General features: G+C 42.4%; 1 protein-coding gene across 1 annotated transcript in view; it reads right to left on the minus strand.

The window, feature by feature from the left end:
- Positions 1-11205: 11205 nt before the first annotated feature.
- LOC118087182 (cytosolic phospholipase A2 epsilon) overlaps positions 11206-26615 on the minus strand; it is a 34109-nt gene continuing 18699 nt past the window's right edge. Inside the window, exons 12-19 of the mRNA XM_060283017.1 lie at positions 25377-25599; positions 24003-24117; positions 22285-22422; positions 19640-19747; positions 19077-19268; positions 17464-17633; positions 15515-15698; positions 11206-12965 (exon numbers count right to left, since the gene is read on the minus strand). Of these exons, the coding sequence (XP_060139000.1) occupies positions 12748-12965; positions 15515-15698; positions 17464-17633; positions 19077-19268; positions 19640-19747; positions 22285-22422; positions 24003-24117; positions 25377-25599 (1348 nt within the window). The 3' untranslated portion in view covers positions 11206-12747. The remainder of the gene's footprint in view (positions 12966-15514; positions 15699-17463; positions 17634-19076; positions 19269-19639; positions 19748-22284; positions 22423-24002; positions 24118-25376; positions 25600-26615) is intronic.

The following is a 26615-nucleotide window of genomic DNA, read 5'->3' on the forward strand; positions in this document are numbered from 1 at the left end:
ATGGCTGCTGATTGTAAAGAAGGAATGAACTACAACATTCAGATCTTTGGGATCAGAAATGCGTTTCTCCAATAAAGCATAATTAAAAGTTTCGGTGAGAAAGACAGCTCTAGAACACCTGGTGACTATATTAAAAGACAGAGAGTTTTTAATTTGTTCTTATGTCTCCACCCAGAAATAATTTCCCTAGCCCAGCATCTTAGGCAGAGCCTGTAGCATCTCCTCCCTTCTGTAAGTTACTTATCAAAGGCATCATTGGGCGAGGGAGAAAGAGAGATTTTATGTGTTACCTAGATAAAGTAAGGACATAGCATAGGGCCTCTCTTCCCCCAACCCCCCAGCCTGATGAAACTGCCAGAACAAAACCAAGAGTGGCTGTGCAAGGCTTCTGAACGTACTCTAAATGTGAAGCAGCAGAGTAGAAATATTATTAAATAATCACAAAAATTCATTAGTAAATAAAGGCAAAGACATAGAGAGTCAGTTTTGCAGGTGTGGAGTTGTGAGAGTGAATCAAACCATGCAGGGACATGGCAGGCCTCATGATTCAGTTCCAGGATGAGAGATGTCAGTAGGCTGGCCAGGTGAAAAGGGAGACAAGGCTTCCTGTCCTTTTAACAGCTGTGTAAACAAGAATGTCAACAGGTCCCACTATTCTTATTTCTGAATGATAGGCAATGACTGCCAAAATTCATTCTTCTACACAACTGTTACAAAAGAGGAAAGGGCTTCTATCTCTCTCTCTCTCTCTCTCTCTCTCTCTCTCTCTCTCTCTCTCTCTATCTATCTATCTATCTCTATCTCTATCTCTATCTCTATCTCTATCTCTATCATCTTGCTGCCCTCCCAGATGTTTTGAGATACAGTTCCCACCTGCCCAGCCATGCTGAATGTGGTTGATGGGAATTGTTTTTCAAAATGTCTGGAGGGCACCAGGTTGGTGAAGGCTGCCCTACGTGCTCAGGCACTTTGACGCAAGTATGAGGAGCATAGGAATAAGGCCCCTGTTGGACCACAACTCCCATCACCCTTGACCACTAGCCCTGCTGGGAGTTGGAGTCCAACAACATATGGAGTGCCACAGGTTCCTCATCCCTGCATTAGAATACACTGTGCAACTTCCTGCATACTGTGGGGATTCTGGTCTTATTAAGTGTCTCTTGCCAGTGGGACCTCCTGTCCACTAGTGGAACAACATTAATTCCACTCCCTTCATCCATTTGTAGAGACATGGGGTGTCTTAAAGCAAGGGTAGGCACACCTTAGGCTTGCAGGATCAACTTTGTTTTTTACTCTAGATTGGAGTCTAGTGTAAAAGTAATATACTTTAAAATGAAACAATCCTGAAGCCAGGGGTCTGTTTTGAGTACCAAAACTGAATGGACCTCACAGTCCTTCTACATGAAAATCCACCCCTGGTTCCCCCCAGCTTTCTTAATTTCAGCGTTATAGCCTTTAGTGTTACTGCTGTTGCTAAATAAATAAGAGCCAGGAGCCCTTGCCAATCTATTGCAAACAACCCAGAGATCCATTCTGTAGATTCCAGTTTACCTTCTGGCTCTCCCAGCTAAATGGTTGTCTGTTCTTTCTTGTTTTCATATATTTTCTATTGAGTTTCATTATTTATACAGTTAATCCATATGTTATTCAAGACATAATAAGCTACACACCAAGAATCCAAAACAATTCAACATCAGATAATATTGCTACATTAAGTCTTAAAGTCTTTAGTATCGACTTCCCTCTACCTCATTGTGGCTCCATGCTTCTTCCTTATCTTTTTTTACTGTGTCCTTTTTTTCTTTTAATTGATTGGCTTTTCATAATATGCATTATCTACCTGTTATCTACTTTGTGAAAATTAGTCAAGGCATATTAAGGATTTCGTTTGGGAACAATGTTTTTCCAAATACACTGTAACAATCCCATTCATTTTTGAATTTTTGGTTTGATTGGTTCCTGATTGCGTCTGTCATTTTTGCTACTTCTAGGTATTCACATAATTTAATTTGCCATTCTTCCTTTGTAGGGGTTTTCTCTCCTTTCCAGTTTTTAGCAATTAGCATTCTCGCTGCTGTTGTTACATATAAGAAAACTCTCCTCTTATCATTTGGTTCATCAGATGTCAAAATGCCTAGCTAGAAGAAAGGCTTCCTGCTTTTTCACAAATGTTTGTTTAAACATTTTTTCTAACTCGTCATAAATAGTATCCCCCTTTTTTAAACAACCCCACCACATGTGTTCCCTCCATTTGCTTACACCTCCAGCGTATGTTTGAGTTTGTTTTATATATATTGGCCAATTTGCTGGGGGTCATGTATAGAGTATTTCCATTTTAAAAATTCCTTTATTGTGTAGCAAGCCATAAATTTTAAATCTCCTTTTCATAAATTTTCCCAATCATCCATCTGAATGGAGTATCCAAAATCCTTTGCCTATTTAATCATTTCATCTTTCACTTCTTCCTCCTTAACCTCCCAATCCAGCAGTAGTCTGTACATTTTGGATAGGATTTTCTTCTTGTTCTGTAAAATATCTTTTTCTAAGCTCGATACCTCTGTTGCAATGGTTGTCAGTTCTAATCACCAACTATTTTATCTCTTGTGCTTTCTCTGCTGCTAAAGAAAGATCCCATTATCTTTGCAGTTACCGTATATTCTGGCGTATAAGACAACTGGGCGTATAAGACGACCCCCAACTTTTCCTGTTAAAATATAGAGTTTGGGATATACTTGCCATATAAGAAATACGACCCGGCATATAAGACGACCCCCGACTTTTGAGAAGATTTTCCTGGATTAAAAAGTAGTCTTATACGCAGGAATATACAGTGGTGCCTCGACTTATGAATTTAATCCGTTCCGAAGGCACCTTCGTAGGTCGAAAAATTCGTAAGTCAAAAAGCGCCATTGGAAAAGCGATTTCCCATAGGAATGCATTGGAAACGGGAAAATTTGTAAGTCGAAGCAACCCCATCTAAAAATTCGTAAGTCAAAAAAACCCTATCTAAAAACGCCACGGTTTCCGTTCGGATGTCAAGAAATTTGTAAGCGTGTGGCCATTTGCCCCATTCGTAAGTTGGAAAATTTGGTTGTCGAGTCGTTCGTAAGTCGAGGTACCACTGTACAGTATTTGCCTCACTGATATAACTTCTTCACTTTTCAATTCTGATTAAAAAAACAAAAACAGACTGCAGTTTAGAGGAGGAGGAACAGTAGCAAGATGGCGAGAGGAATACAAGCAGAAGAAAAAGGAGGGAAACGGCAGTACAGAAAGCTTTCTCCACACCAAGTATAATTTTATGCACTCTTTCATGCCCCGTTACTTGCATTTTTCTAAGCTAAGAAGTCCCAAATGTTGCAACTCTCAACTCCTTTGAGGCCAGACAATCAGAACTCTATGGAGTATTCCAAGTGTGTTTACGTCATAGAACTGTATTAAAAAATTGCAATGCTGCTGGTTTTAGTTTTAATTCCTTTCCTACTGATCCCTAGCACGGAAAGTGCCTCCCACACATTTTGCCTTTCTGAGAAAACATGTGTAGGATTAGGGTGTTCCATACCAAAACTGCCTGTAAAGTTATGAAATGTTTATTCAGGAGCAGTTTACACAACATATATAGCAATCACAATATTGCAGGTGAACAACTACCGGTAAATAACCCTAAGGATGGGCTGACATTTGACCGATATTCATCATTGCCGGAACACCTCTGGGCAACATGTAAAGCAGTTTACTCCATGCTGATTAGTTGGGGATGGAGTCATGTCAATAACTCAGAGAGATGACACATTTATAGGCATCCACAAGCCAGAGAAATGGCAGTGATTCTTCATCCTTCAGACAACAAGCCAGAGCTAGTTACTGTATATATTTCAGGGAAATTGGAAATTGCTTGCTGAAAGAACTTGGGACCAATGAAACATTTCCTAGTGCAGGCACCCCCAAACTGCGGCCCTCCAGATGTTTTGGCCTACAACTCCCATGATCCCTAGCTAACAAGACCAGTGGTTGGGGAAGATGGGAATTGTAGTCCAAAACACCTGGAGGGCTGAAGTTTGGGGGTGTCTGTCCTAGTGGGTGGGATGGCTGTCTCCTCTGAGGAAGCATATTCTCCAACCACCTTGTATTACCAACACACTCTTTTGACTATATATATATATATATATATATATATATATATATATATATATCATCATGGAAGCCAGTGGCATGTGGTCATTGGACTAAAGGGACTAGGATAGTCCCCTAAATGTTCCCCTGATGTCTCCTTCCAAAAGCCCAGGAAGCTTCTGCCCAGTTTAGGGAGGGACATGAGAGGCTCTGATGAGTCCAAGATCCATCCTGTCATCTTCCCAAAGCCCATCTGGTGTTGAATCAATAATGTCGGTGTCAAAGATCATCATTGTCAAAGCAATGATTCTTCAACAGCAACTTCGTTGGACTGGTCATGTTGTTTGGATGCCTGATTATCATTTTCCAAAGCAACTACTCTATTCCCAAATCAAGAATGGAATGAGCCCCCTCTGCCTATCAGGAACCGGATCCTAGCCTGAACCCTGCTTTGGTAAATGGGGATGCAGGCTGGGACTTGGGCTGTGCTGGGGCCGCCCCCAGCCAATGGAGTTGACGGTGGGCCTCCCTTGCCCATTGAAACAGCCAGCACCTGGGGCTAAGCCTGTTTGTTCTAATAGGATGACCCCCCCCCCAGGGACTGCCACCTGGGGGAGGGGGGGTCATCCTATTGGATGTAAGTATTAGGAACCGCCACCTGGATTGACCATGCGTCATCTCCAGTGGGTGGGCCGGAAGTATTTAGATTGTCCCATGCCCAAACCAAACCTCTTTCATCTGTATTCAATAAAGTTGTGGCCTGTTTTGAACCAAAAATATTGGTCTCTTATTATACAGGCTGGTGTATAGGAAGTCCAATGCCTGGTCCTGCAAGAAGAAATCTCAGGCCCTCAGGCTGAAAATGTTTTCTCTCACCAGTAAAGGGTTGCCATATCTTGAAGAGCAAAAAAGAGGACAGCCTGAGCCGCTGCCCATCCAAGCAAGGAGAAGAGGTGCATGGGGCTGCTGTTGCGCCTGTGTGCCTCTTTCCCCGGCTCGGGCCAGCCACGACATGCAGAGCAGCCCAGGCCCAATCTGCTCACACCTGAGCCAACCCCCCTCTGAACTAAAAAGACCCCAAACCAGGACATTGCCTTTAAAATGGTAACAAAACCCTGATGGGCATGTTGGCCCCTCAAAAGAGGACATGCCTGGGATTTCCTGGGCACATGGCAACCCTACTCCAATGTAACCTTTGTAGAAGCAATCATATGCATTGCTAGTTCAGTGCTAATAGTCTTTTCAAAATTTAAGAAGAAATGCATCCACTAGATTTAATTAGCAGATAGTGGGTGATGGACATCTGCCAAATTTAATTAGGAAAAGGTGGGTGATTTTTTTTTTTAAAGTTTATTGTAGATTTAAACATATACAACAATAAAAAAGAAAAAAAAAATCCAACTAAACAGAACAGGCACAAAAAACACAATCCCCCCTCCCCCCTACCTCCAGAGTCCCCCTTCCCCTCCCCTGCCCTTACCCCCAACCCTATTCCTTCACAACCTAAATTAGACTTATCTATATTATAAATATTTTCATCACACACACATTATTACAATTTTGTACAATTAGAAACAAAATCCAAATTGAAAATAATAATGCAGAATATTACAATACAAATAATATCCAGATAATTAAATTCTTTCTTATCTTCTTCATCCTTGAGTCTTACTGTCTCGGAAAGAGAATAAGTATAATCCACATATACACATATACATTTGAAACAAGAAATATGACATCCAAAACATTAATCATTTTTCTTCTTAATTCTAGAATCCTGCTACGTCGGAGAGAAGAGACGGATTATCTATGTGTGTACTAAGATAAATGGTAAGTGATTCCCAATTCTTTAATTTATCCTTCACATTTGTTTCCTTCAATAATTCATGTTTTCTTGCTAAATTGTAATATAATATTAATTTATGTAACCAATCCTCCTTCTTTGGAATCTCTTGAGATTTCCATGCTCTTGCCAATAAGAGTCTAGCTGCCGCCGTTGCATAGCTCACTACACATCTGTCATTCGGTTTTATGTCCTCTCCTAACATCCCTAATAAAAAGATCTCAGGTTGTTTCTTAAAAGAGTATTTCACGATTTTCTTTAACTCTTTATAGACTAGTTCCCAGAAGTCTTTAATGAGGTCACAGCTCCACCAAATATGAATGTATGTCCCGACTTCTTTACAGCATCTCCAGCAGATATTGCTTACATTTGGGTACATTTTAGCCAGTTTAGCCGGTGTTAAATGCCATTGATTTTGCATTTTAAATATATTCTCAATCAGATCATAATTTGGCGTAAATCTAGAATCTCTTTTCCATAGTTGTTCCCATTTTTGCATACTGATTGTTTTTCCCAAATCCTGGCTCCATTTAATCATATAATTTTTTGTTAGCTCCTCTTCTGTTTCCCACTTTAATAGTATCTGATATAAATTCGAAATATATTTGCCTTCCTTATCGATTAAAATTTCCTCGAGGTTCGATTTATTCTTTTCAAATCCCACTTTCTTATCCAATTGTAATCTCTGATTAATTTGAAAATAATCTAACCACGTATTTAAGTGGTGTTTTATTTCTTTATATTCTCTCAATTTCAGCGTTCCTTCCTTTTCTTCCAAGAGCATACGGTATGTGGGCCAGGTGTTATTCATGTTACGTCTTCTCACCGCCAATAGTTCGGCTGGAGAGAGCCACCAAGGGGTTTTTGGTTCAAAGAATCTCCTATATTTTAACCAAACTTTAAATAAAGATTTTCTGATCATATGGAACATGAAAAAATTCTTCTTGTCTATCCTATCTTTCATCAAATAATAATGCCAGCCGTGTCCTAGCCCATCACCTTCTAAATCTAATACATCCGAATTTTTTAAAACTACCCATTCTTTAATCCAGACTAATGCCGCTGAATCATGAAAAATTTCCAGATCTGGGAGACCGTAACCCCCTCTGTCCTTATGGTCTATCAGGATCTTATGTTTTATACGGGGTTTTTTCCCGTTCCAAATGAACTCCGCAATGTCCCTTTTCCAATCCCTAAAATATTTCTCCATCCCCAACAATGGAAGGTTTTGGAAAAGGAAGTTCATCTTAGGCACCACGCACATCTTTACAGCTGAGATTCTACCCATAAATGTTAATTTTAATTTCCCCCAAACGTCAAATTTCTTCCTAATTTGCTTCCACGTTTCTAAATAGTTATCCTGAATCAGGTCGATTGCTTTTGTTGTCATCTCAATTCCTAAATATTTCATTTTTTTACTAATTTTGAGTTTTGTGGTTTCTTGCAGCATTTTTTCCTCATTTGCTTCAAGATTTTTGACTAACAATTTTGTCTTATTATAATTTATTTTCAAGCCCGCCAATTCCCCGTATTCTTCTATCAGCCGGATGGCGCTGGGAATGCTTGTAATCGGGTCCTCTGATGTTATTATAATATCGTCGGCAAAGGCCTTTACTTTATAACTCTTATTGCCCACCACAATTCCTTTAATTTCCTCGCTTTTCCTAATTGTATTTAATAAAATTTCGAGCGTGATGATAAATAAGATGGGGGACAGAGGGCACCCCTGTCTTGTCCCCCTTGTGATGTTAATTTTATTCGTGAATTTTCCATTAATAATTAATTTAGCATTTTGGGAAATATAAATGGCCTTTATTGCCCTTTCTAATCTATTCCCCATTTTTACCTCTTCTAACAATCTTAGCATAAAGTCCCAGGCCACCCTGTCAAAGGCCTTTTCCGTGTCCACGGACAGAATTGCGGCTTGTTTGTCTCTTCTATTTTCTAAAAGTTCTATAATATTTATAACATTTCTTATATTGTCTTTGGCGAATCTGCCTTTCACAAAGCCCACCTGATCTTTTTGTATTATATCTTCTAAAATGGAGGATAGTCTGTTCGCTAACAGTTTTGCAAATATCTTGTAGTCGCTATTCAGAAGCGAGATTGGTCTAAAGTCGTTCGGGGTTGGAGTTTCTAGCTTTGATTTTGGAATTAAGATTATTTGCGCTTCTTCCCAAGAGTGCGGGGTGGTACCTTTATCCAATATTAAATTGAATAAGTCTTTCAGAGGGGGCAACATTACTTCATCCAGGGTCTTATATAATTCCGTAGGGAGGCCATCTGGGCCTGGGGCCTTGCCATTTTTCATCGTTTTTAGGGTCTCCTTTATTTCCTCTACTGTTATTTCCATATTTAACGCTCTTAACTTATCTGATGGTATTAATGGCATATTATGTTTTTTAATAAATTCTTCTATTTTCTCCAAATTCGCACCTTCTTTCTGATAAACCAATTCATAATGTTTTTGAAAGGCTTTCACAATCTCACTTGATTTCTCTAGAATTCTATCATTAAATTCAATCTTATTAATAATTTTCTCTTTTTGTCTCTTTTTTAGTTGCCAGATTAATAATCTGCTTGGTTTGTTTGCCCATTTAAAATTTTTGTATTTCCAAAATTGTAAATTTTGATCCAATTCATCATCAATCATTTTCTCATATTCCAATTTTAAAATTTTTAATTCATGTTTTATGGCTTCATTTTCCTTTTTTAATAATTTTTTTTCCTTCTTTCTGATTTCTTGTAGCAAATTAACTTTTTTCTCCTCTCTGATTTTCCGCCATTTTGCATTTTGTTGAATGAAGAACCCACGTAGCATTGCTTTCCCAGCGTCCCAGACTATAGTGGGGTCTACTTCTCCCCTATTATTTATATCTAAATAGTCTTTATACTGTGTTGATACATCTTGGATTATTTTTGAGTTTTTTAACAGGAACACATTCAGCCTCCATCTTCTATCTTTTACCTCTGGAACAAACGTCAACCATACCGGGTTATGGTCCGATAAGGTGCGTGAACCTATTTCCACTTTTGCTAGTCTCAAAACAAGTTCCCTGGGAATCCAAATGGCGTCTATTCTAGACGCCACCTGGTGTCTATGGGAGAAGAACGTGAAATCTTTTTGAGAGGAATGTTTATGTCTCCACGCATCCACCAGATCTAGGTTTCCCGTCAATTCATCAAAAATTTTTGGTAGCTTATTTTGTTTTTTCTTTTGGTGAGGGCCTGATTTATCTAAGATTGGATTTTTGATTCCGTTCAAATCTCCTAACAGTATAATTTTATCTCCGTGATATTTCATCAATTGGTCCTCTAGCTCCTTAAAAAAGGCCACTTTGCTACCATTCGGGGCGTATACCCCCACCCAGATCCAATTCTCTCCTTCAATCCGTGTTTTCACTATTACGATCCTGCCTTTTTTATCTTTCCATAACAGTTCTGGGCACCATTTATTTTTTATATATATCACCACTCCTCTCTTCTTCTTCGTGTCGGATGTTACAAAATCTAGGCCCAATTTTTCATTTTTTAAAACCCTTTCATGTTTAATGTTTACATGTGTCTCTTGGAGACATATCACATCCCACTTTTCTTTTTTCAGTATATGGCTAGTCCTGTTTCTCTTCTTATTATTATTCAATCCATTAATGTTCCAAGAAATTACTTTAATACTCATATTTATTCGAAATAACCAATTAAATGACTAGAGGAAAAAGAAGAAGAAGAAAAAAAAAAGCTACGAAAAAATAGAGAAAAAGAAAAACAGAAAAGAGAAGAAGAAAAAAAGAGAAAGGAAGAAAAAACAGACACGGGGTAATGGTCAGAAGTAGAAAAAAGTCCAACCCACAATTCTGTTGTAGGATTAATCTACTATCGCTCCTGCTTCTTCAGCCTCATCAAGATCGCTTGCCGCTGTTTCACCTTCCTCGCCTTCCACCTCAGTTTCCGTCTCTTCCTCTCTCGGTTCTTGTCTCTCCTTAGTCTCTCCAGTCTTTTCCCCCCCAAGTTGTTGTGAGTATGTCCTGTAAAATCTATCGGCAGAGTCCGGCGTCTCAAACTTTCTCCACCTCCCCTTATAAAAAAGTGAAAGACCCTCAGGGTATTCCCACTTAAAGAAGATCTTTTTAGCTTGCAAGTGTTTGGTCAAAAATTGGTATTTCTTTCTTTTCTGAAGAAAGTGTGGTGGGATTTCCTTCATGACCACTATCTCGACACCGTCCATCATCAGTCTCCTTTTCCCTTTAGTCTGTAGAATTTTATTTCTGAGCCATAAGGTCGTGAAGGACACCAAGCAGTCTCCCGGCCAGTTGTTCATTCTTGCTTTCCTGGAGTTGATCCTGAAAGCCTCTTCAATTCTTGCTTCTATCTCTCTCTCATCTATCTGCAGCCAATTCGCCAAGGCTTTAGACACTCTGATCTCAATGTTCTCTTGTGGTAATTCTGGGATATTTCGAAAACGGAGGGTTTTTTCTCTTAATTTCATTTGCATAAGAGCCAAGGCATCTTGTTGGGCTTCAAAAGCCGCCTTTTGCTTATCAAGCTCTTTCCTTATATCTTCCGTTTCCTTCTTACCACCTCTTTTTTCCTTGGAGATCTTATCCACAGTTTTTTCTATAATTTGATTTTTAGATTGGAGCTCTTGAATAGTCTCTGCTGTTTTATTTGAAGTCTCTACCAGTTTTTCCAGATGATTTTTGGTTTCCTGGGTGTCCGAAAAGGTGGGTGATTGAGTAGACATTTGTGCTGAGTAGAAAGACTGAGGTGATACTGATGGATGAAGTGATACTGATGGGTGATACTGAGGTGATACTGATGGATGACTGAGGTGATACTGATGAACATGTACATGACAGAAGCATGATTCTGTTGCACAACAGGATGTGTCATCCCAGGGCCGGCCCTACGGCCAGGCTGGGTGGCGCAGGGCACCACGGCGCCGGCCCGCCAGGAGGGCGCCGCGAGCTGCGCCCGCCCGCTGGCCGGCCAGTCCGCGGGTTCGCCACGCAGCTGCGCCCACAGCAACCGCACTGTGCCTGCCCTCCCGCCGCACAGCAGTGCCTGTGGCAGCCGCGCTGCGCGCTCCCACCCGCCCACCACGCTGGGAAACGGGCAGGGGGGGCGCTGGAGGGATCCGTCGCTCCACGGCGCCAGGGGCGCTTAAGACAGCCCTGTGTCATCCAGAGAATCATTAAGCATTATTAATTGGAAACATGGCTGCATATAAGAGTTTTTATTGACTTCCATTTTATTTGGCAGTAGTTATGTGATACTCAAGAGTACTTGGGTTGCTCAGGTTGCTCTGTTACTGGAATTGAATACTTGAAGAAAGCTGCTAGAAATGTACTGCTCATAAGAACATAAGAAGGGCCCCCTTGATTCAGGCCAGTGGCCCATTTAGCCTAGCATCCTGTTTTCCCAGATGCTCATGGGAAGCCCAAAAGCAGGAAGAGCATTTCTCCAGTCAGAAACTAGATACACCCCATTACGTACATCATTATTATCGAACTGAACATGTTTTATTTTTCTAATCTTACAAATAATAACTTGAGCCAACAACCATGTTTTCTTTAATATTGATTAAAGGTAAAGGGGCCCCTGACCATCAGGTCCAGTCGTGTCCGACTCTGGGGTTGCGGCGCTCATCTCGCTCTATAGGCCGAGAGAGCCGGCGTTTGTCCGCAGACAGCTTCCGGGTCATGTGGCCAGCATGACTAAGCTGCTTCTGGCGAACCAGAGCAGCGCACGGAAAAGCTGTTTACCTTCCCGCCGGAGCGGCCCCTATTTATCTCCTTGCACTTTGATGTGCTTTCGAACTGCTAGGTGGGCAGGAGCTGGGACCGAGAACAGGAGCTCACCCCGTTGCAGGGATTCGAACCGCCGACCTTCTGATCAGCAAGCCCTAGACTGTGGTTTAACCCACAGTGCCACCTGGGTCCCTTAATATTGATTAGTTAACCACAAAAGCCAAACAGAGCAGCAGCAGAAGCGAAAGCCACACTGCTGAGTTCAGGCTGCTGTCAATAAATTAAGTATTGAAAGAATCTAGTCGCATAGACTTGGTATGGCACAAGTGGAAGTGTGGATAAGCTTCTACGTTGGAGTAAGAACGTAGGGAGACCCGGCCAGATGGGCGGGGTATAAATAAATTATTATTATTATTATTATTATTATTATTATTATTATTATTATTAACTATTAATTATTATTATTATTAGTAAACACACAAGGATGTGCTGGTAGATCACTGATGGTTGCTATCAAAAGTCTGCACCTCCCTCCGCCCCGCCCCCTACCCAATAGTAACAGCAAACCCAGAAATGAAATGTAAGAGTTGGTGCCTGTTACATAAGGGATCTGGAGCTATATTATAAGTTTTGCATGACAATTGGTTTGTTCCTGAGATAAGAACATAATAGTAGCCCTGCTGGATCAGAGCCAAAGTCCATCCAAGTCTGGCATCCTGTTCTCATCTTAGTTAAACAGAAGTCTATGGGAAGTCCATAGACAGGATACCAACACAATAATCCTTAATCCTGCTAAGTACAGATAGATTCACAGCAACCAACTTGGGAGAATCAGCACAGCTGATGCTGAGTTTGCAAATGTGTGACATGCTGATTTAGAATCTCAGTCACTCAAAAAAAAGCACAAGCAGTCTTGGAAAAAGATAACTTTTGTTGACATCCTGAGTTGAATTGCTTGCCTTATCTCATAGGGTCTCTTGGTCCAAATTAAAGTTCAGTGAGATTTATGAGTGCTCAGAGAGCTTGGCTCCATATTCCAGCATCTCATTTCATGCACTTCTTCAGTATTTTTTTCTGTTCCACTGCCATATGCAAAGCTTCCAGGATCATATGTTGGTTATTCAGAATGTTGTATTCACTCAGTTTCACTAGTTGATCGTACTCTTCCTCGCTGAATGTCAGTGAGTAAGTAGAGTAAGGGGTGGAGTCACTGGAGACATCAACGTTGCCTTCTTTCATTTCTGATGCAGAGCGTTTAACACCTATGAAAAAATTGCAGTAAGGTAGTGCTGTAAGAATGGGATTTACCAAAATTAAGTTCATACATGCATATTCAACAGCTGCTAAGGCACACAGATTTCCTGCGGAAATTGTTCTATTTGATTGAAGACATGTTTTCTTCTCTGTGAACTGCCCTGAGACCTCCGGGTATAGGGTGGTATATAAATTCTATAACTACTACTACTACTACTACTACTACAACAACAACTACTGTTTTAAAACTGAATTTCTTGGATTGTATGTTAGTGGTAGGGACACAGGTGGCGCTGTGGGTTAAACCACAGAGCCTAGGGCTTGCTGATCAGAAGGTCGGCGGTTCGAATCCCTGCAACGGGGTGAGCTCCTGTTGCCTGGTCCCAGCTCCTGCCAACCTAGCAGTTCGAAAGCACGTCAAAGTGCAAGTAGATAAATAGGTACCGCTACAGCAGGAAGGTAAACGGTGTTTCCGTGTGCTGCTCTGGTTCACCAGAAGCTGCTTTGTCATGCTGGCCACATGACCTGGAAGCTGTCGCTGGCTCCTTCGGCCAATAATGCGAGATGAGCGCGCAACCCCAGAGTTGGTCACGACTGGACCTAATGGTCAGGGGTCCCTTTACCTTTATGCTAGTGGTACTATTATTGAGCCTTGATACATCAATGCTAGGAAATTAAGACCCTTCATATATTGTACAAAGGGCTCTTCTCCAGTGAGTAGCAAGCAATTATCTCTTTCCCCCCTCTACTTATATCTATCTTTCTCTATATCTTTCTCTAGAATTGTCATCAGGACCGCAGTGCACAGGGAGAAGAGGTGTATTCCTTCCATCTCCAGCTATGATCTGGACCAAAGTCCTCCTTGGCATGGCAACGAAGCTTAGGATAAAAATGGGAGTCTTTTTCCAAAGTCTTATAGACATCCCTGGGGGCGGGGGAAGATTGTGGATTGTGGCTGAGAAAGGAAGTGGGTAGACCTCCCTTCCATGCACACCGATGATTTGATGACAATCTGGGACCCCTGTGCCAGTAGTTCATTAAATAAAGCGGGGAAAGAAACCAGAATTAGTTGCACACTGTTCCTTTTGTGAAACGGCTAGTTTGGCCATTGCTGACAACCTTGAAGAAGAGTAGGCTCCATTTACAACTCTGCTATAGTGTTAGGAGAACAGTATTATTCAACCAAAAACAAAACAAAAAAAGATGAAAGACAGTGAGATCTTGACGAAACTCCATGCCTCACACCTCTGATCCAAGGAGATAATCAAGGAATTTTCAGAACTAGATCAGTCTAATGAGGAACCGAGGAGGTCAAGGGGCTCCATGAGCCAAGTTTATGAGCATTACAAGTACAGAATTGTTGAACAAGATGGCCTGGTGCAAGGTGCCTGAGTATTATTAGTGTGCTGCTGGCTGACCAGCCACCACTACCTGATGATGAGCAAACTCTGCCACCTGCCAGTGGCAGCCATCTGACTATCATACTGCCTCATGAATACAGATTTAACTTATTTATTTATTCAATATATTTCTATCCCGCCTTTCTCCCGGGTTGGGATTCAATCAAGGTGGTTTACAACATTTTAGAAACATGTATTATAAAATACAGAATAATTAAAACAACAAACTAGTTAAAAATGATAATTAAAATACATCACAACATATCTAAAGCTAGCATTTTAAATATAATTTGCCCTGACAGCAGCTCAATGATCAGCATCGTCTGCACCTTAGTTTCCAAAGACCCAACCTAACAGGAAGGTCTTATCCTGCCGGTGGAAAGAGAACAATGGTGGGAAGGATTAACTTTTAGGAGGCAGGTCCATTCAACTTCAAAAGGCCAGTTTAAGTTCAGCCAACGTCAGCTAGACTTGCCATGGCAAGGCTGGCACTGGTGGTACTTCCTTTGAAGCTAGACTTCCTTAGCTGTGCTAAAGAAAATGCACAACTGTGGGTCCCAATAAGACAGGCATCCCCAAACTGCGGACCTCCAGATGCTTTGGCCTACAACTCCCATGATCCCTAGCTAAGAGGACCAGTGGTTGGGGAAGATGGGAGTTGTAGTCCAAAACATCTGGAGGGCTGAAGTTTGGGGATGCCTGATATAGGCCAATGCTGTTAGTCAGGCTTCCTCAACCTTGGCCTTCCAGATGTTTTTGGCCTACAACTCCCATGATCCCTAGCTAGCAGGACCAGTGGTTGGGGAAGATGGGAATTGTAGTCCAAAACATCTTGAGGGCCGAAGTTTGGGGGTGCCTGCAATAAGATATATGACCGAGTCCAAATTTGCAGATCTTGTCATTTCTGAGGACAGACACTTGACTCTAGTGGTTTTTAGAGGAACTTAATTGCTTCCAAAATTGTGGGGAAAATGGGTTTTCTGTGGGTCTCCCTTTCCTCTGTTATCCTATTTCTCCTCATCTGTAAACATATAGAAAATAAACCACTAAATACAGAACTGCCTTTTAAAATATAACTTTATAAGTATAATGTACAAATAATAATAATAATAATAATAATAATAATAATAATAATAATAATAATAATAGCAGCATACCGGGTGCTTTGTAGTAGCGAAAACTATCATTCACTTGTGGAAAAAATACTAATATTGGTGCTTCTGGATTCTCTGCATTGTCAAACAAATAGCATTCCTTCAAGTGTTTGTCATCTTCATGTATCACAGCTTTGGGAAATGGGATTCCTTGTTCTGCACAGTACTTGCATGACTGTTCCAGGGGCTAGGTGGAAAAAAGTAGTAGTAGTAGTAGTAGTAGTAGTAGTAGTAGTAGTAATTATTTATTACTTATACTCCACCCATCTGACTGGGTCACTCCAACCACTCTGAGTGGCTAGCAATACAATAGTATGCTAAATGTGGAAAGGCTTATTCTAAATTCAGTACAGTGGTACCTCAGTTTATGAACATAATTGGTTCCGGAAGTCTGTTCATAAACTGAAGCGTTCATAAACTGAAGTGAACTTTCCCATTGAAAGTAATGGAAAGTGGATTAATCCGTTCCAGCCGGGTCCGCAGAGTACTCAACCTGAAGCGTACTTAACCCGAAGCATGGGTGTAATTGGTTCCGGAAGTCTGTTCATAAACTGAAGCGTTCATAAGCTGAAGCGAACTTTCCCATTGAAAGTAATGGAAAGTGAATTAATCCGTTCCAGATGGGTCCGCAGCGTTCGTAAACTGAAAATTCATAAACCGAGGTGTTCGTAAACCGAGGTTCCACTGTACTCCTCCTTCCTCCTTCCAAGAGCAGACACCTACCAGAACTCTCTTTGATTCTCCCTGAGAAATGCTAGCTACTAGGACTCATATGTAGGTGAGGGATCAGAGGAAATTATTTCATCTTTGTCTCTGCACAGCCTGTCCTTCGAGAAACAATGTGTTCCTTGTGTCCTTAGGCTTTGTGCTACTACCGGTAGTTTCTCCTGAGCATTCTGTGACATCGTAGCAATTCAGGTAATGTCAGGACAGGATGATTCACAGTCAGATACATTTACAGTAACCCCGGCCTCCAACTTATTCAAGGGCTTTCTCCTAGTCTTTTCTTACTCCTACAGCTTGTTTCCTGAATCAATCTTGCTCTTGTCTCTCAGCTTCCTCCCTACCTTCTTTCCTAGATGTGAGGGGCAAGGGGTATCGTGAAGCCCCTCCCCTCCTGAGTTCCAGCCCAGCCCAGAGCACAACTGAGAGCAGGGAGAGCTCCAGCTCCAGTGGGGAAACAGGAAGTGGGATCCAAGGCTCTGGCAGGGTAGAAGAGCCAGCGTCCCAGGTGGGACAGGAAGGAGGAAAGAGGGGGGGCAGACCCATCCCCCCAACTCCGGAACTTCGCAGAAAGCGTCGGGGGAAGAGGATGGGGCTCCCCAAGTTGTTATGCTGGCACAAGACGCGCCAAAAGCCATTCGGAGGTTCTGATGAAAGCTGAAAAGATGTGTCTCTGTAAATAGCTCTACCTTTAGCACTGTAAATACGCAGCACCAATAAAAAGATAAAATGCAGAGCGGTGGAGAGTCGTACTCTGAAGTAGTCCCATCCGACCACTGTGACACTAGATCTCCTCTTTCCAGTACTTTTTCTCTTCTCTCTCCTCCCCCCACAACTGAAACTTGCCTTAGATATATCCGAAGGAAGATAGGAGTTGGAGGGAAAGGATATGATATACAGTCGTACCTTGGAAGTCAAATGGAATCCATTCCAGACGTCCGTTCGACTTCCAAAACATTCAGAAGCCAAAGTGCGGTTTCCGATTTTCTGCAGGAAGCTCCTGCAGCCAATCGGAAGCCGTGGAAGCTGCGCCAGACATTCAGCCTCCGAAAATCGTTTGAAAATTGGAACACTCACTTCCGGGTTTCAATCATTCGGGAGCAGATTTGTTCGGGAGCCAAGGCGTTCGGGATCCAAGGTACGACTGTACTTATCGGTAGCTATAGCCATGATTTATGATACTCATCATCTATAGAGATGAGCAGAAGTGGAAAAGATGCATTTCTCACCAACAACTGTGACCCTGCACTGTAATTTAGATGTATGATAACGTCCGCCTTCCTCTCTTTTCTCAGTAAAGGTGCAGCGCTTGTATTGATGAAGAATCCAGTATCTACTAGTGACAAGTACTCTTCTGTTTGAGTCAGCTGATTGGGTGAAGCAGCATCGAGTATAGTACCTAAATGGCAAAACAGAATCAGTTTTAAGTGGAACAGAGTAAGCTCCAGTTTTCATTGCCACAGAGCAGTCTTCTCCAACCTGGAGTTTTCTTGGTTCCTGCTAAACTTTAAAGAAGAGCTGTACTTATAAATTTTCTCCTACAACTTCTCTTCTTCAGTTTCAGATGTTGAGTGCTTTCCAAATATTGTCTAAAGGTTCAATCATTTGCCTAAGGGTGGAGCTATGCTTTGCTTTAATAAACATAGGCCCCCAAACTAGAACTGTCCAGTAATGACTCCTAAAAATTCTCCACCAATTTTCGGGCAAAGAACTTCTCCAATGGTTTCTTGGGTGTGGGGGCTAACCATTGGCAAGTGCAATAGCACAGCTTCTATCTCTTTTCCTAAGATTTTTTGCTCTTGTTGTAGATAGCAATGGCAGCAATTGCGTGGCAGCCTGGCCACCATTTTGCATCCTACAAAATGCCCTGGATTATTCCAGAGCATTGGGGTAGGAGGGAGATGGAGACTATTCAGAGAATAGTCTGCAAAGTGGCTATCAATTTCTAGAAGAGTGGGGGGGGGAATCTCATTTATTTTTGAGAATATTTATATCAGGCTTCCTCAACCTCAGCCCTCCAGATGTTTTGAGACTACAATTCCTATCATCCCTGACCACTGGTCCTGCTAGCTAGGGATCATGGGAGTTGTAGGCCAAAAACATCTGGAGGGCCGAGGTTGAGGAAGACTAATTTAAAGGATAATTACAGCTCTGCTCTTCTTTAAAGGAAGCACTATCAAGTATGTGGCAATTAAACAAATAATCAAAGAGGAACCACTAACAGCAGGGATAGCCAATGTAGTGCCCCCCAGATGTCATTGGACTATAGCTCTCATCATCCTTGACCCGTGACCTCTCTGCCTGGGGCTCATGGGAGGTGCACAATAACTAGGCAGAGGCCCATTGAAGCACAGTTAGCACACAGCCACTGCCACCTAATGCCCTCAAGCCCATATTGACAATGGAAAGTCCCATAGCATGATCTAGCATGTGCACAAACTATAACACAGCATACCCATGGACTGGACATTTGGATGGGAAATTGAGTGAGGAGCCTTGGCAAGCAGTGTGCTTATTCTAAATTCAGACTGATCTCAGGCAGCCTGTTTCTACCATAGCTGCCAAGTTATCCCTTTTTTACAGGGATTTTCCCTTATGCTGAATAGGCTTCCTCGCGAGAAAAGTGAAAACTTGGCAGCTATGGTTTCTACATTAGAAAATAATAATAATAATAATAATAATAATAATAATAATAATAATAATAATAATTTATTTATACCCCGCCCATCTGGCTGGGTTTCCCCAGCCACTCAGGGCGGCTTCCAACAGAAAAATAAAACACAGCAATCTATTAAACATTAAAAGCCTCCCTGAATATTTAAAAAATCCCAAATGACAATACCTTTCCATCTACAGAAACTGTCATTCTCAAGGTAGCCATTGTCCAGTTGCAGACCTCTGAGAAAATTGTGGTACTGGGCAACTGATAGGCGATCAGTAAGAACATCTCTAAATGCACTGGATAGTGGTCCAGCAGGCGTGTGCAGGTGTGTCTTTTGCTCATGCGGTCGAGTGGGTAGATGAGGTTCTGTATCTACAAAAGAAAAGCAGCAATGATGTTTTTGTTTTTTTTTAAAAAAAATATTATTTATAAAATTCTGAAACTGCAATCCTTTCCAAAAGAGAAATATTTTGTGAAAGTATCTGCTCAGTCAGCAAAAGCAGAAAATCATTTTGAGCCGTCATTCAAAATAATTGTTTGCCATTAAACACACACACACAATTTAGAGCTTCAGTTGTCTAATACAAGGATGACTAAATCTGAAAACATTTAGATGAATGTGCTTACAAGGAGCCAACACTAATAATATAAAGGCAGCAAAGTTCCAAAACATTTGTTCATTGCTCACAGATCAGTTTAGAACACAATCAATAGGTCAAAGGCCACTTAGGAAAATAACTAACCAATGTCAGCTATTTGGTCTTGTGTCCACTTGTGCCAGAAGTCCTCTGAGCTGTGAGATGTATTCCAGAAATACAGCAAATTCAGGGAAAATATACTACTCCACATGCCTGTACAGTGAGGGATAATTGATAACAATTTAGCATTATTCTACTGAAAAAAATACTGTTTAATTTTTGCAGTAAATTGCACTGTTTAATAAGAGCACACATTTGCAATCTCCATGTTCAAACAGATGCATGCTTATGAAACTACGATGAAGCCAGAATGGTCCTTGCTTTTAGGAATTCCGTTTGTGCCATTGTAGCTCATGCCCCTGAGCAGCCCCATGTAGACTTTGCCTGAGGGCCTGGGTGGGAGACTTGGCATGACAGCTGAAGTCTGGCCAGCTTAGCCCACCAAGACCTGGGGCAAGTGTGCACCTGGCTACCCCCCGCCCCACTCTTCGCGGGCCTGCCCTAGAGATCTGAGACACAGCAGGAATCCTCCGTCACCATGTGGTCAGAAGAAGAGCCAGGCTGTGGGCTGCAAGGGCCCTGGAGGACTTCCAAACACTCTGCTATATGTGCTTTATCTTCTATGCACTGTGCTCAGTCTTCTCTTTGCATCACACAGCCACCCCTGTAGTAACCTCAGGCAAGGGTGGGGAGGCAGTTCTTCCTCCTCCGCCCTTCCAGTACTGCAGCCTTGCTCAACTCTGAGCACCTCCTTCCTGTCCACAGCCTCATTGGACTTAAATAGGCTACCACTGGCTGCACAATGCTCCATGTCTTGAGACACCCAAGTCTTCTGGTGCCTGGCATTGTGCTGACAATGCATCAATTGCCCTGCTGCCATTTGCCTCTGCTGTACCCACCCTTGTGTCAGCAGATTATTTGTGGCCGCTTGCCCATTCTGCTTTAATGGGTTGGCTAGGGCAAGTACAGGGTGTATTCTTTCAGTTGTGTGGGTGTGTAAACTCAGAGCATGTTTGCCTTTCTTTCCACTAATCAGGGGACTCTACTATGATTATGAATCAGAGCCAGACACCCACACAATTCACTAGTGGCATTGGACAAATCATTATCCCTTCGCAGATTATAAGCATTGTTTCAGTCCTTCCTTCATCTACATCACCTTAGCATTCGTTACAATGGAAGGAATCCTGACATAACATATGCAAAGTTATTTTAACACTTAACAAATAATGCCAGACATCAGAGTGGTGACCCAGAGTAGCTCCTGGTATAGGCCTCTGTCATGCACAAATACCCAGTGACTGAAGCTATGGGAGATTCTCTAGCCATCAAAAGCACGAGGCCTGCATCTCTTCTTTCTGCTGTGATATCATTGCATTGTGAATTTCCCTGCATCCAGAAATGGCAGCCAGAAATTCACCTGATGATATCTTGTTGGACTACATGGCAAAAGAGAGAGAGAGAGAGAGAGAGAGAGAGAGAGAGAGAGAGAGAGAGAGAGAGAGAGAGAAGCAGATTGAAGGCTGCTGTTTTCAGTGGCGGAGAACTCACTAACTAGTTTCTGCTTCAGTCTACTGAGGTCAATAGGGTGAAAGGCAGCACATCAATCTTAGTGAAGTAGACAAAGGCAAGAAAAATGCATGTGCTATGGTGAGCTAATGCCCCTCTCTCACTGGTTGTGACATATGAGCTATGAATTACACTAGGTAGTCACTGTTCCTCAGTTCCCTGTCCCATAGGAGGACAGTAGTATTGGCCCACCCTACAGTGTTGTTGGGACGCGGGTGGCGCTGTGGGTTAAACCACAGAGCCTAGGGCTTGCCGATCAGAAGGTCGGCGGTTCGAATCCCCGCGACGGGGTGAGCTCCCTTGGCCAATAAAGCGAGATGAGTGGCGCAACCCCAGAGTCGGTCACAACTGGACCGAACGGTCAGGGGTCCCTTTACTTTTACCTTTCACAGTGTTGTTAAATTACTGAGATAATCTCTGTGTAGCATCCTGAGTGCTCTAAGGTGTGCTTAAGGATTATTATTTAATCAAATAGGGGTACAATTGTATAGAGCAGGCACCCCCAAACTGCGGCCCTCCAGATGTTTTGGCCTACAACTCCCATGATCCCTAGCTAACAGGACCAGTGGTCAGGGATGATGGGAATTGTAGTCCAAAACATCTGGAGGGCCGAAGTTTGGGGATGCCTGGTATAGAGGTACCCGAACTATTGTAAAAAGGTTGTTGTAACATTAAAGATAACAGTCTGTTTCCCTTTCATTTCACATGGTCTAGTAGTTCTACTAATACTAAACAATGACTGTGGAACTGGTTGAGTGACTATTTGGTTACAGTTGTAGCTTATTGAGATGTCTAGTTTCTGGGAATCACAACTGAGGAGAGTGTTGTTGTGCTCAGGTCCTGGTTTCAGGTTTTCCACTGGCATCTGGTTGGCCACTGGCTGCCTCGTCCAGCAAGCCCTTCTTACGTTCCAGCTAGCATTTATGCCTTAAACTGACCTATCCATAGGAAAGCTAATTCATTATAGTTTTGGTGCGGGTTTGAGATACCCTACGTGCTCATGTACATTAATATGATTTTAGACAGATCATACAGCTCTGCTACTACCCATACTACATGGGCTTGATTGCTAAATCGGTTATATTATTGCTACTTTATTATTAAATGAAAATAATAAGAACCTTGCATGTAACAGATCCGAGTCTCTGGAATCCTCTTCATCAGACGTCCCATAAAGAATTCACTTCCAAAATCTTCAGCACGGACAAAAGCTCCATATTTTAGTATCCCCACTTCATAGGGTGTGAACTCAATCCATTCTGCAGTTACAAACACATTTAGAACATGAGCAAAGTGCGCTCTCTCTCTCTCTCTCTCTCTCTCTCTCTCTCTCTCTCTCTCTCTCTCTCTCTCTCTCTCTCCATCTATGAATTAAGACACATTTTCTTCTTTAGCTTAACTTATAGCTCACCCTGTCCAAAGAGATCACAGTGTGCAGTAGCATAACTTGATTAAATGTCATGTGCAAACTAGGTCATTGCATTATAAGGGCTTAGCCACAGTTACCTTACTTTCCTCTGTGCTTTCTAGGCATGGTCTGTGCTTTAAAGCTCCATGTCCAAGTGCTCTATTTTTTTTTTTTTTTGCTTTGGAGCCTTTACTACAAAAACCCACTCTTTATTGCTCAACTGGAGCAAATGACAATCCGTGGGAAGAAGAAGAAGAGTTTGGATTTGATATCCCGCTTTATCACTACTCGAAGGAGTCTCAAAGCAGCTAACAATCTCCTTTTCCCTTCCTCTCCCACAACAAACACTCTGTGAGGTGAGTGTGCCTGAGAGACTTCAGAGAAGTGTGACTAGCCCAAGGTCACCCAGCAGCTGCATTTTTTGCCATTTGTTGTGCCCCAGCCTTAAAGAGCAGGTTTTTGTGGGGAAAGTTCTGGTGGGGAAAAAAAAAAGAGCGCTCAGACATGGAGCTTTAAAGTGTGGACCTGTACCTGGAAAATATGGAGCAAAATGTAAGTGTGGAGAAGCCCCAACTCTGAAGCAGATCTTAGGTGGAAACTGCAAGCCAGCTAGAGCATACTCTCCAACATTCCTCAGATGAGGGACATTTCTCACTCCCCCCAATTTATTTTATTCTTTGGTAGATTTACAAAAAGAAAAACACAAACAAATAAATAAATTTTAGAAAGGGGCAAGATTAGACACGGATGCCCAAGGCATTTAAAAAATAAAATAAAATAAAGACTCCTTGTGCTCCACTCCCCCTTTCTTCCTGCCCAGGGCAGCCCTGCCCTCGGCTGGTCCCTCAGAGCCAGCACATCACACAGGACTGGGCCTTGGCAACAGCCACAGCCTCTCCCCCTCCCCCTCCTCCTCCTTATCTGCTCTCCAGCAGCTGCTACAAGCTGCCCATGGGAGGAAGTTGGCAGCAGCAGCCATGGAGAGGCAACAGGGCGCTCCCTTGCAGCCACAGCTGCCGTTGCCTGGCAGAAGTGTTGGCTCACCCTCTTCTTTAAGCTCAGTTGCGGAGGGAATTCTGGGATCAGCAGTTGCGGAACATTCCCGGTTCAGATCAGAAGCCAGGATGGCTTTTGTAATTCCAGGATTGTCCCTGGAAAAATCAGGGCACTTTGAGGGCGTGCTAGAGTGAGCTCTTTTATGATTGCAGAACAGTACTTGTTTCTAAACATCTGCAGGGACAGCATTCTCAATGGGGTTATGGTACCCACATTGCCTCTGGATTTCATATGTACCCAACTTTTACATAGTTGGTTGTGGCTTTCCAAACACGAGACATTACCAAACTCCTCCTCCCTCAATTTTTTCTCACAAAAATAAATAAATATGGAGATGAGGATCTAACTACAGATTAAAAAACAAAAATATCCTACCATTGAAATCCATAGTGCTGTACTTCTCTTTAACATTGATTGCAGTGTAGATTGGTAAAGGATTCTGGGCCTCATTAATTGCTTGCTGCTGTTCAGACAGTTTATGGTTGTCTTTCTGTGTTGATTTAAAGAAATATAAGATTGGCTCAGAAAAAAAAGAAGTGGTCTAATGCAGAGGTTTTCAACCTTTTCGAGTCCACGGCTCCAGTGGCAAAGCTGCATGCTCCGCTACCGGGGGCAGAGAGCAGGCGGGGGCATGGCTGGCGCCCTTCTGGGGTGGGGCATGATGCGCCTCCCGGGGGCGTGGCTTGACCCTCCTGGGGGCATGACACGCCTCCCGGGGGCGTAGCACACCTTCCGCGGGGGCGCGGTTCATCGCTTGCAGGGGCGTGGTGCACGTTCTGGGGGCCTGCACGCCGTCTGTGGGGGTGTGGTGCACCTCCTGACCAGACCCAGAGGCACCACTACTCACCTGCTGAGCTTTTAGCCAGGGGTTCTGCAACAAACATGCCTTTGGGAGCCATTGGCGCAAGAGGCATCAGAGGAGGGAGGGAAGGAAAGAAAGAGGGACAGAGGCCAGTGTTGCCCGCAGCACCCCTGACCACCATTCAAGGCACCCCAGGGTGCTACAATGGATGAAAACCACTGGTTCAATGTGACCCTGGCATGAAGTTGTGGGCCAAATAGACGGTTATACTGAGGAGCACCATCTCTGAGCAAAATGAAGGTTTCATTTAAGCAGCATATTCTCCATTGTTTGTTTGTTTAATGCTGAGCCTGGAGGCAGATTATTTTTTGAGGCAGTTGAGTGCAAGTTGGAAGAAGGATTATTGTTCCTGCTATATGCACTTCACCTCACTTTCGCCTCTGGCACAATAGGCTTTATGGGGGTTTTAAATTTTTTTGTATTATTTCAATTATCCACAAAACTTATTTGACCATACAGGGGCACGAGAGAACGAAATTGTGAGTGTACTATGATGGCAGCAGTGCCCTTCTCAAACCCAGTTCCTGTCAGCCTAGCTTATCCACACTAGCATCTCTCCCAACTCAAAGGCCTAGATTTATAAATGTCTAAGTTATAGCCAAATAAAATAATTCCTTCCAGTAGCACCTTAGAGACCAACTAAGTTTGTCATTGGTATGAGCTTTCGTGTGCATGCACACTTCTTCAGATACTTCTTCAGGTACAAAAGCTCATACCAATGACAAACTTAGTTGGTCTCTAAGGTGCTACTGTTATAAAATTTTGTTTCGACTATAGCAGACCAACACGGCTACCTACCTGTAACTAAGTTATATCCAGTATGCCTGGATGATCTGTGCGATTTAACAGGCTAAAAATAAACGCAGGAAGTAACAAAAGTACTGTACCCCATCATGTAACAAATATTCAATAAGGAGCCCCCATAGGTCTATACAGGATGTCTTTTGTCCCTCTTCTTTCCGCTGACGCAGCTGCCTGTTGTAATATTTCAAACGCTCTATGGAAAAGCCATCCAGCTTGCATTTGGTCACATGTTTTTTAACCTCATTGATTTGCTCATCCAAATCTTTTTTGGACCAACAAGCATCTCTGTACAAGTTTCCCATGGTCCTGAGAAAGGAAAGACATGGAAGGACAGTATGAGAACATAAGCTTATACGGTTTGGTACCTTTCAGTTGTATTGCTTGGGTGAGGGCTGCTTGATCCTAGAATCCATTTGGATGAAGTTCCTTCTAGCAACACATCTTCTTTCCAGTAGTGGTGCCAGACAGATGCCTCTAGGAAGTCCATAAAGGCAAAGGCTCTCCTGTTGTACCCTAATGATAGTATAACGTATGCTATCTCTCAACATGGGATTTCTATTTAGTGATCATAGCTACTAGCCACTGATAAACAGTTATGGAAAGAGGGACTTTCTTTTGTCTATTCCAAACCTACAAACACATTTAGTTGGCAACTTCAGATTTTAGTCTTCTTTGCATCATTACAGATTCTTGGGGAATTGATGGCTTTTAATGAAAGGGCTGGTGCCATGCTATCTTTATTGTAATTACTGATATGTTTCAAACGTATTATATATGTAAAGGTAAAGGGACCCCTGACCATTAGGTCCAGTCGTGACCGACTCTGGGGTTGCGCGCTCATCTCGCATTATTGGCCGAGGGAGCCGGCGTATAGCTTCCAGGTCATGTGGCCAGCATGACAAAGCCGCTTCTGGCAAACCAGAGCAGCAACATGGAAACGCCGTTTACCTTCCCGCTGTAGCGGTTCCTATTTATCTACTTGCATTTTGACGTGCTTTCGAACTGCTAGGTTGGCAGGACCTATGTCAATAAGACCTATATGTACATGGTCTTAATTCCATCAATGTTTAATTGTATTTTAATGATTTGGTTTTTCTATGCTTTTAGTGGTTCTTTTTTTTATCTATAAGTTTGTTTGATTCCTGTCAGGGAAAAAGGCAGAACAACAACAACAACAACAACAACTTTTAAACATGGAGAAATGAGGCTGAAGAACAATTGGCCAAGGATATTAATTGAATATGTACTATTACAATCTTAACCCAGATCTCTGTATACATTTATACATTACACACACACACACACACACACACACACACACA

The sequence above is a fragment of the Zootoca vivipara genome, chromosome 1 (assembly GCF_963506605.1).
Source record: "Zootoca vivipara chromosome 1, rZooViv1.1, whole genome shotgun sequence".
In the NCBI taxonomy this organism is placed as follows: Eukaryota; Metazoa; Chordata; class Lepidosauria; order Squamata; family Lacertidae; genus Zootoca; species Zootoca vivipara.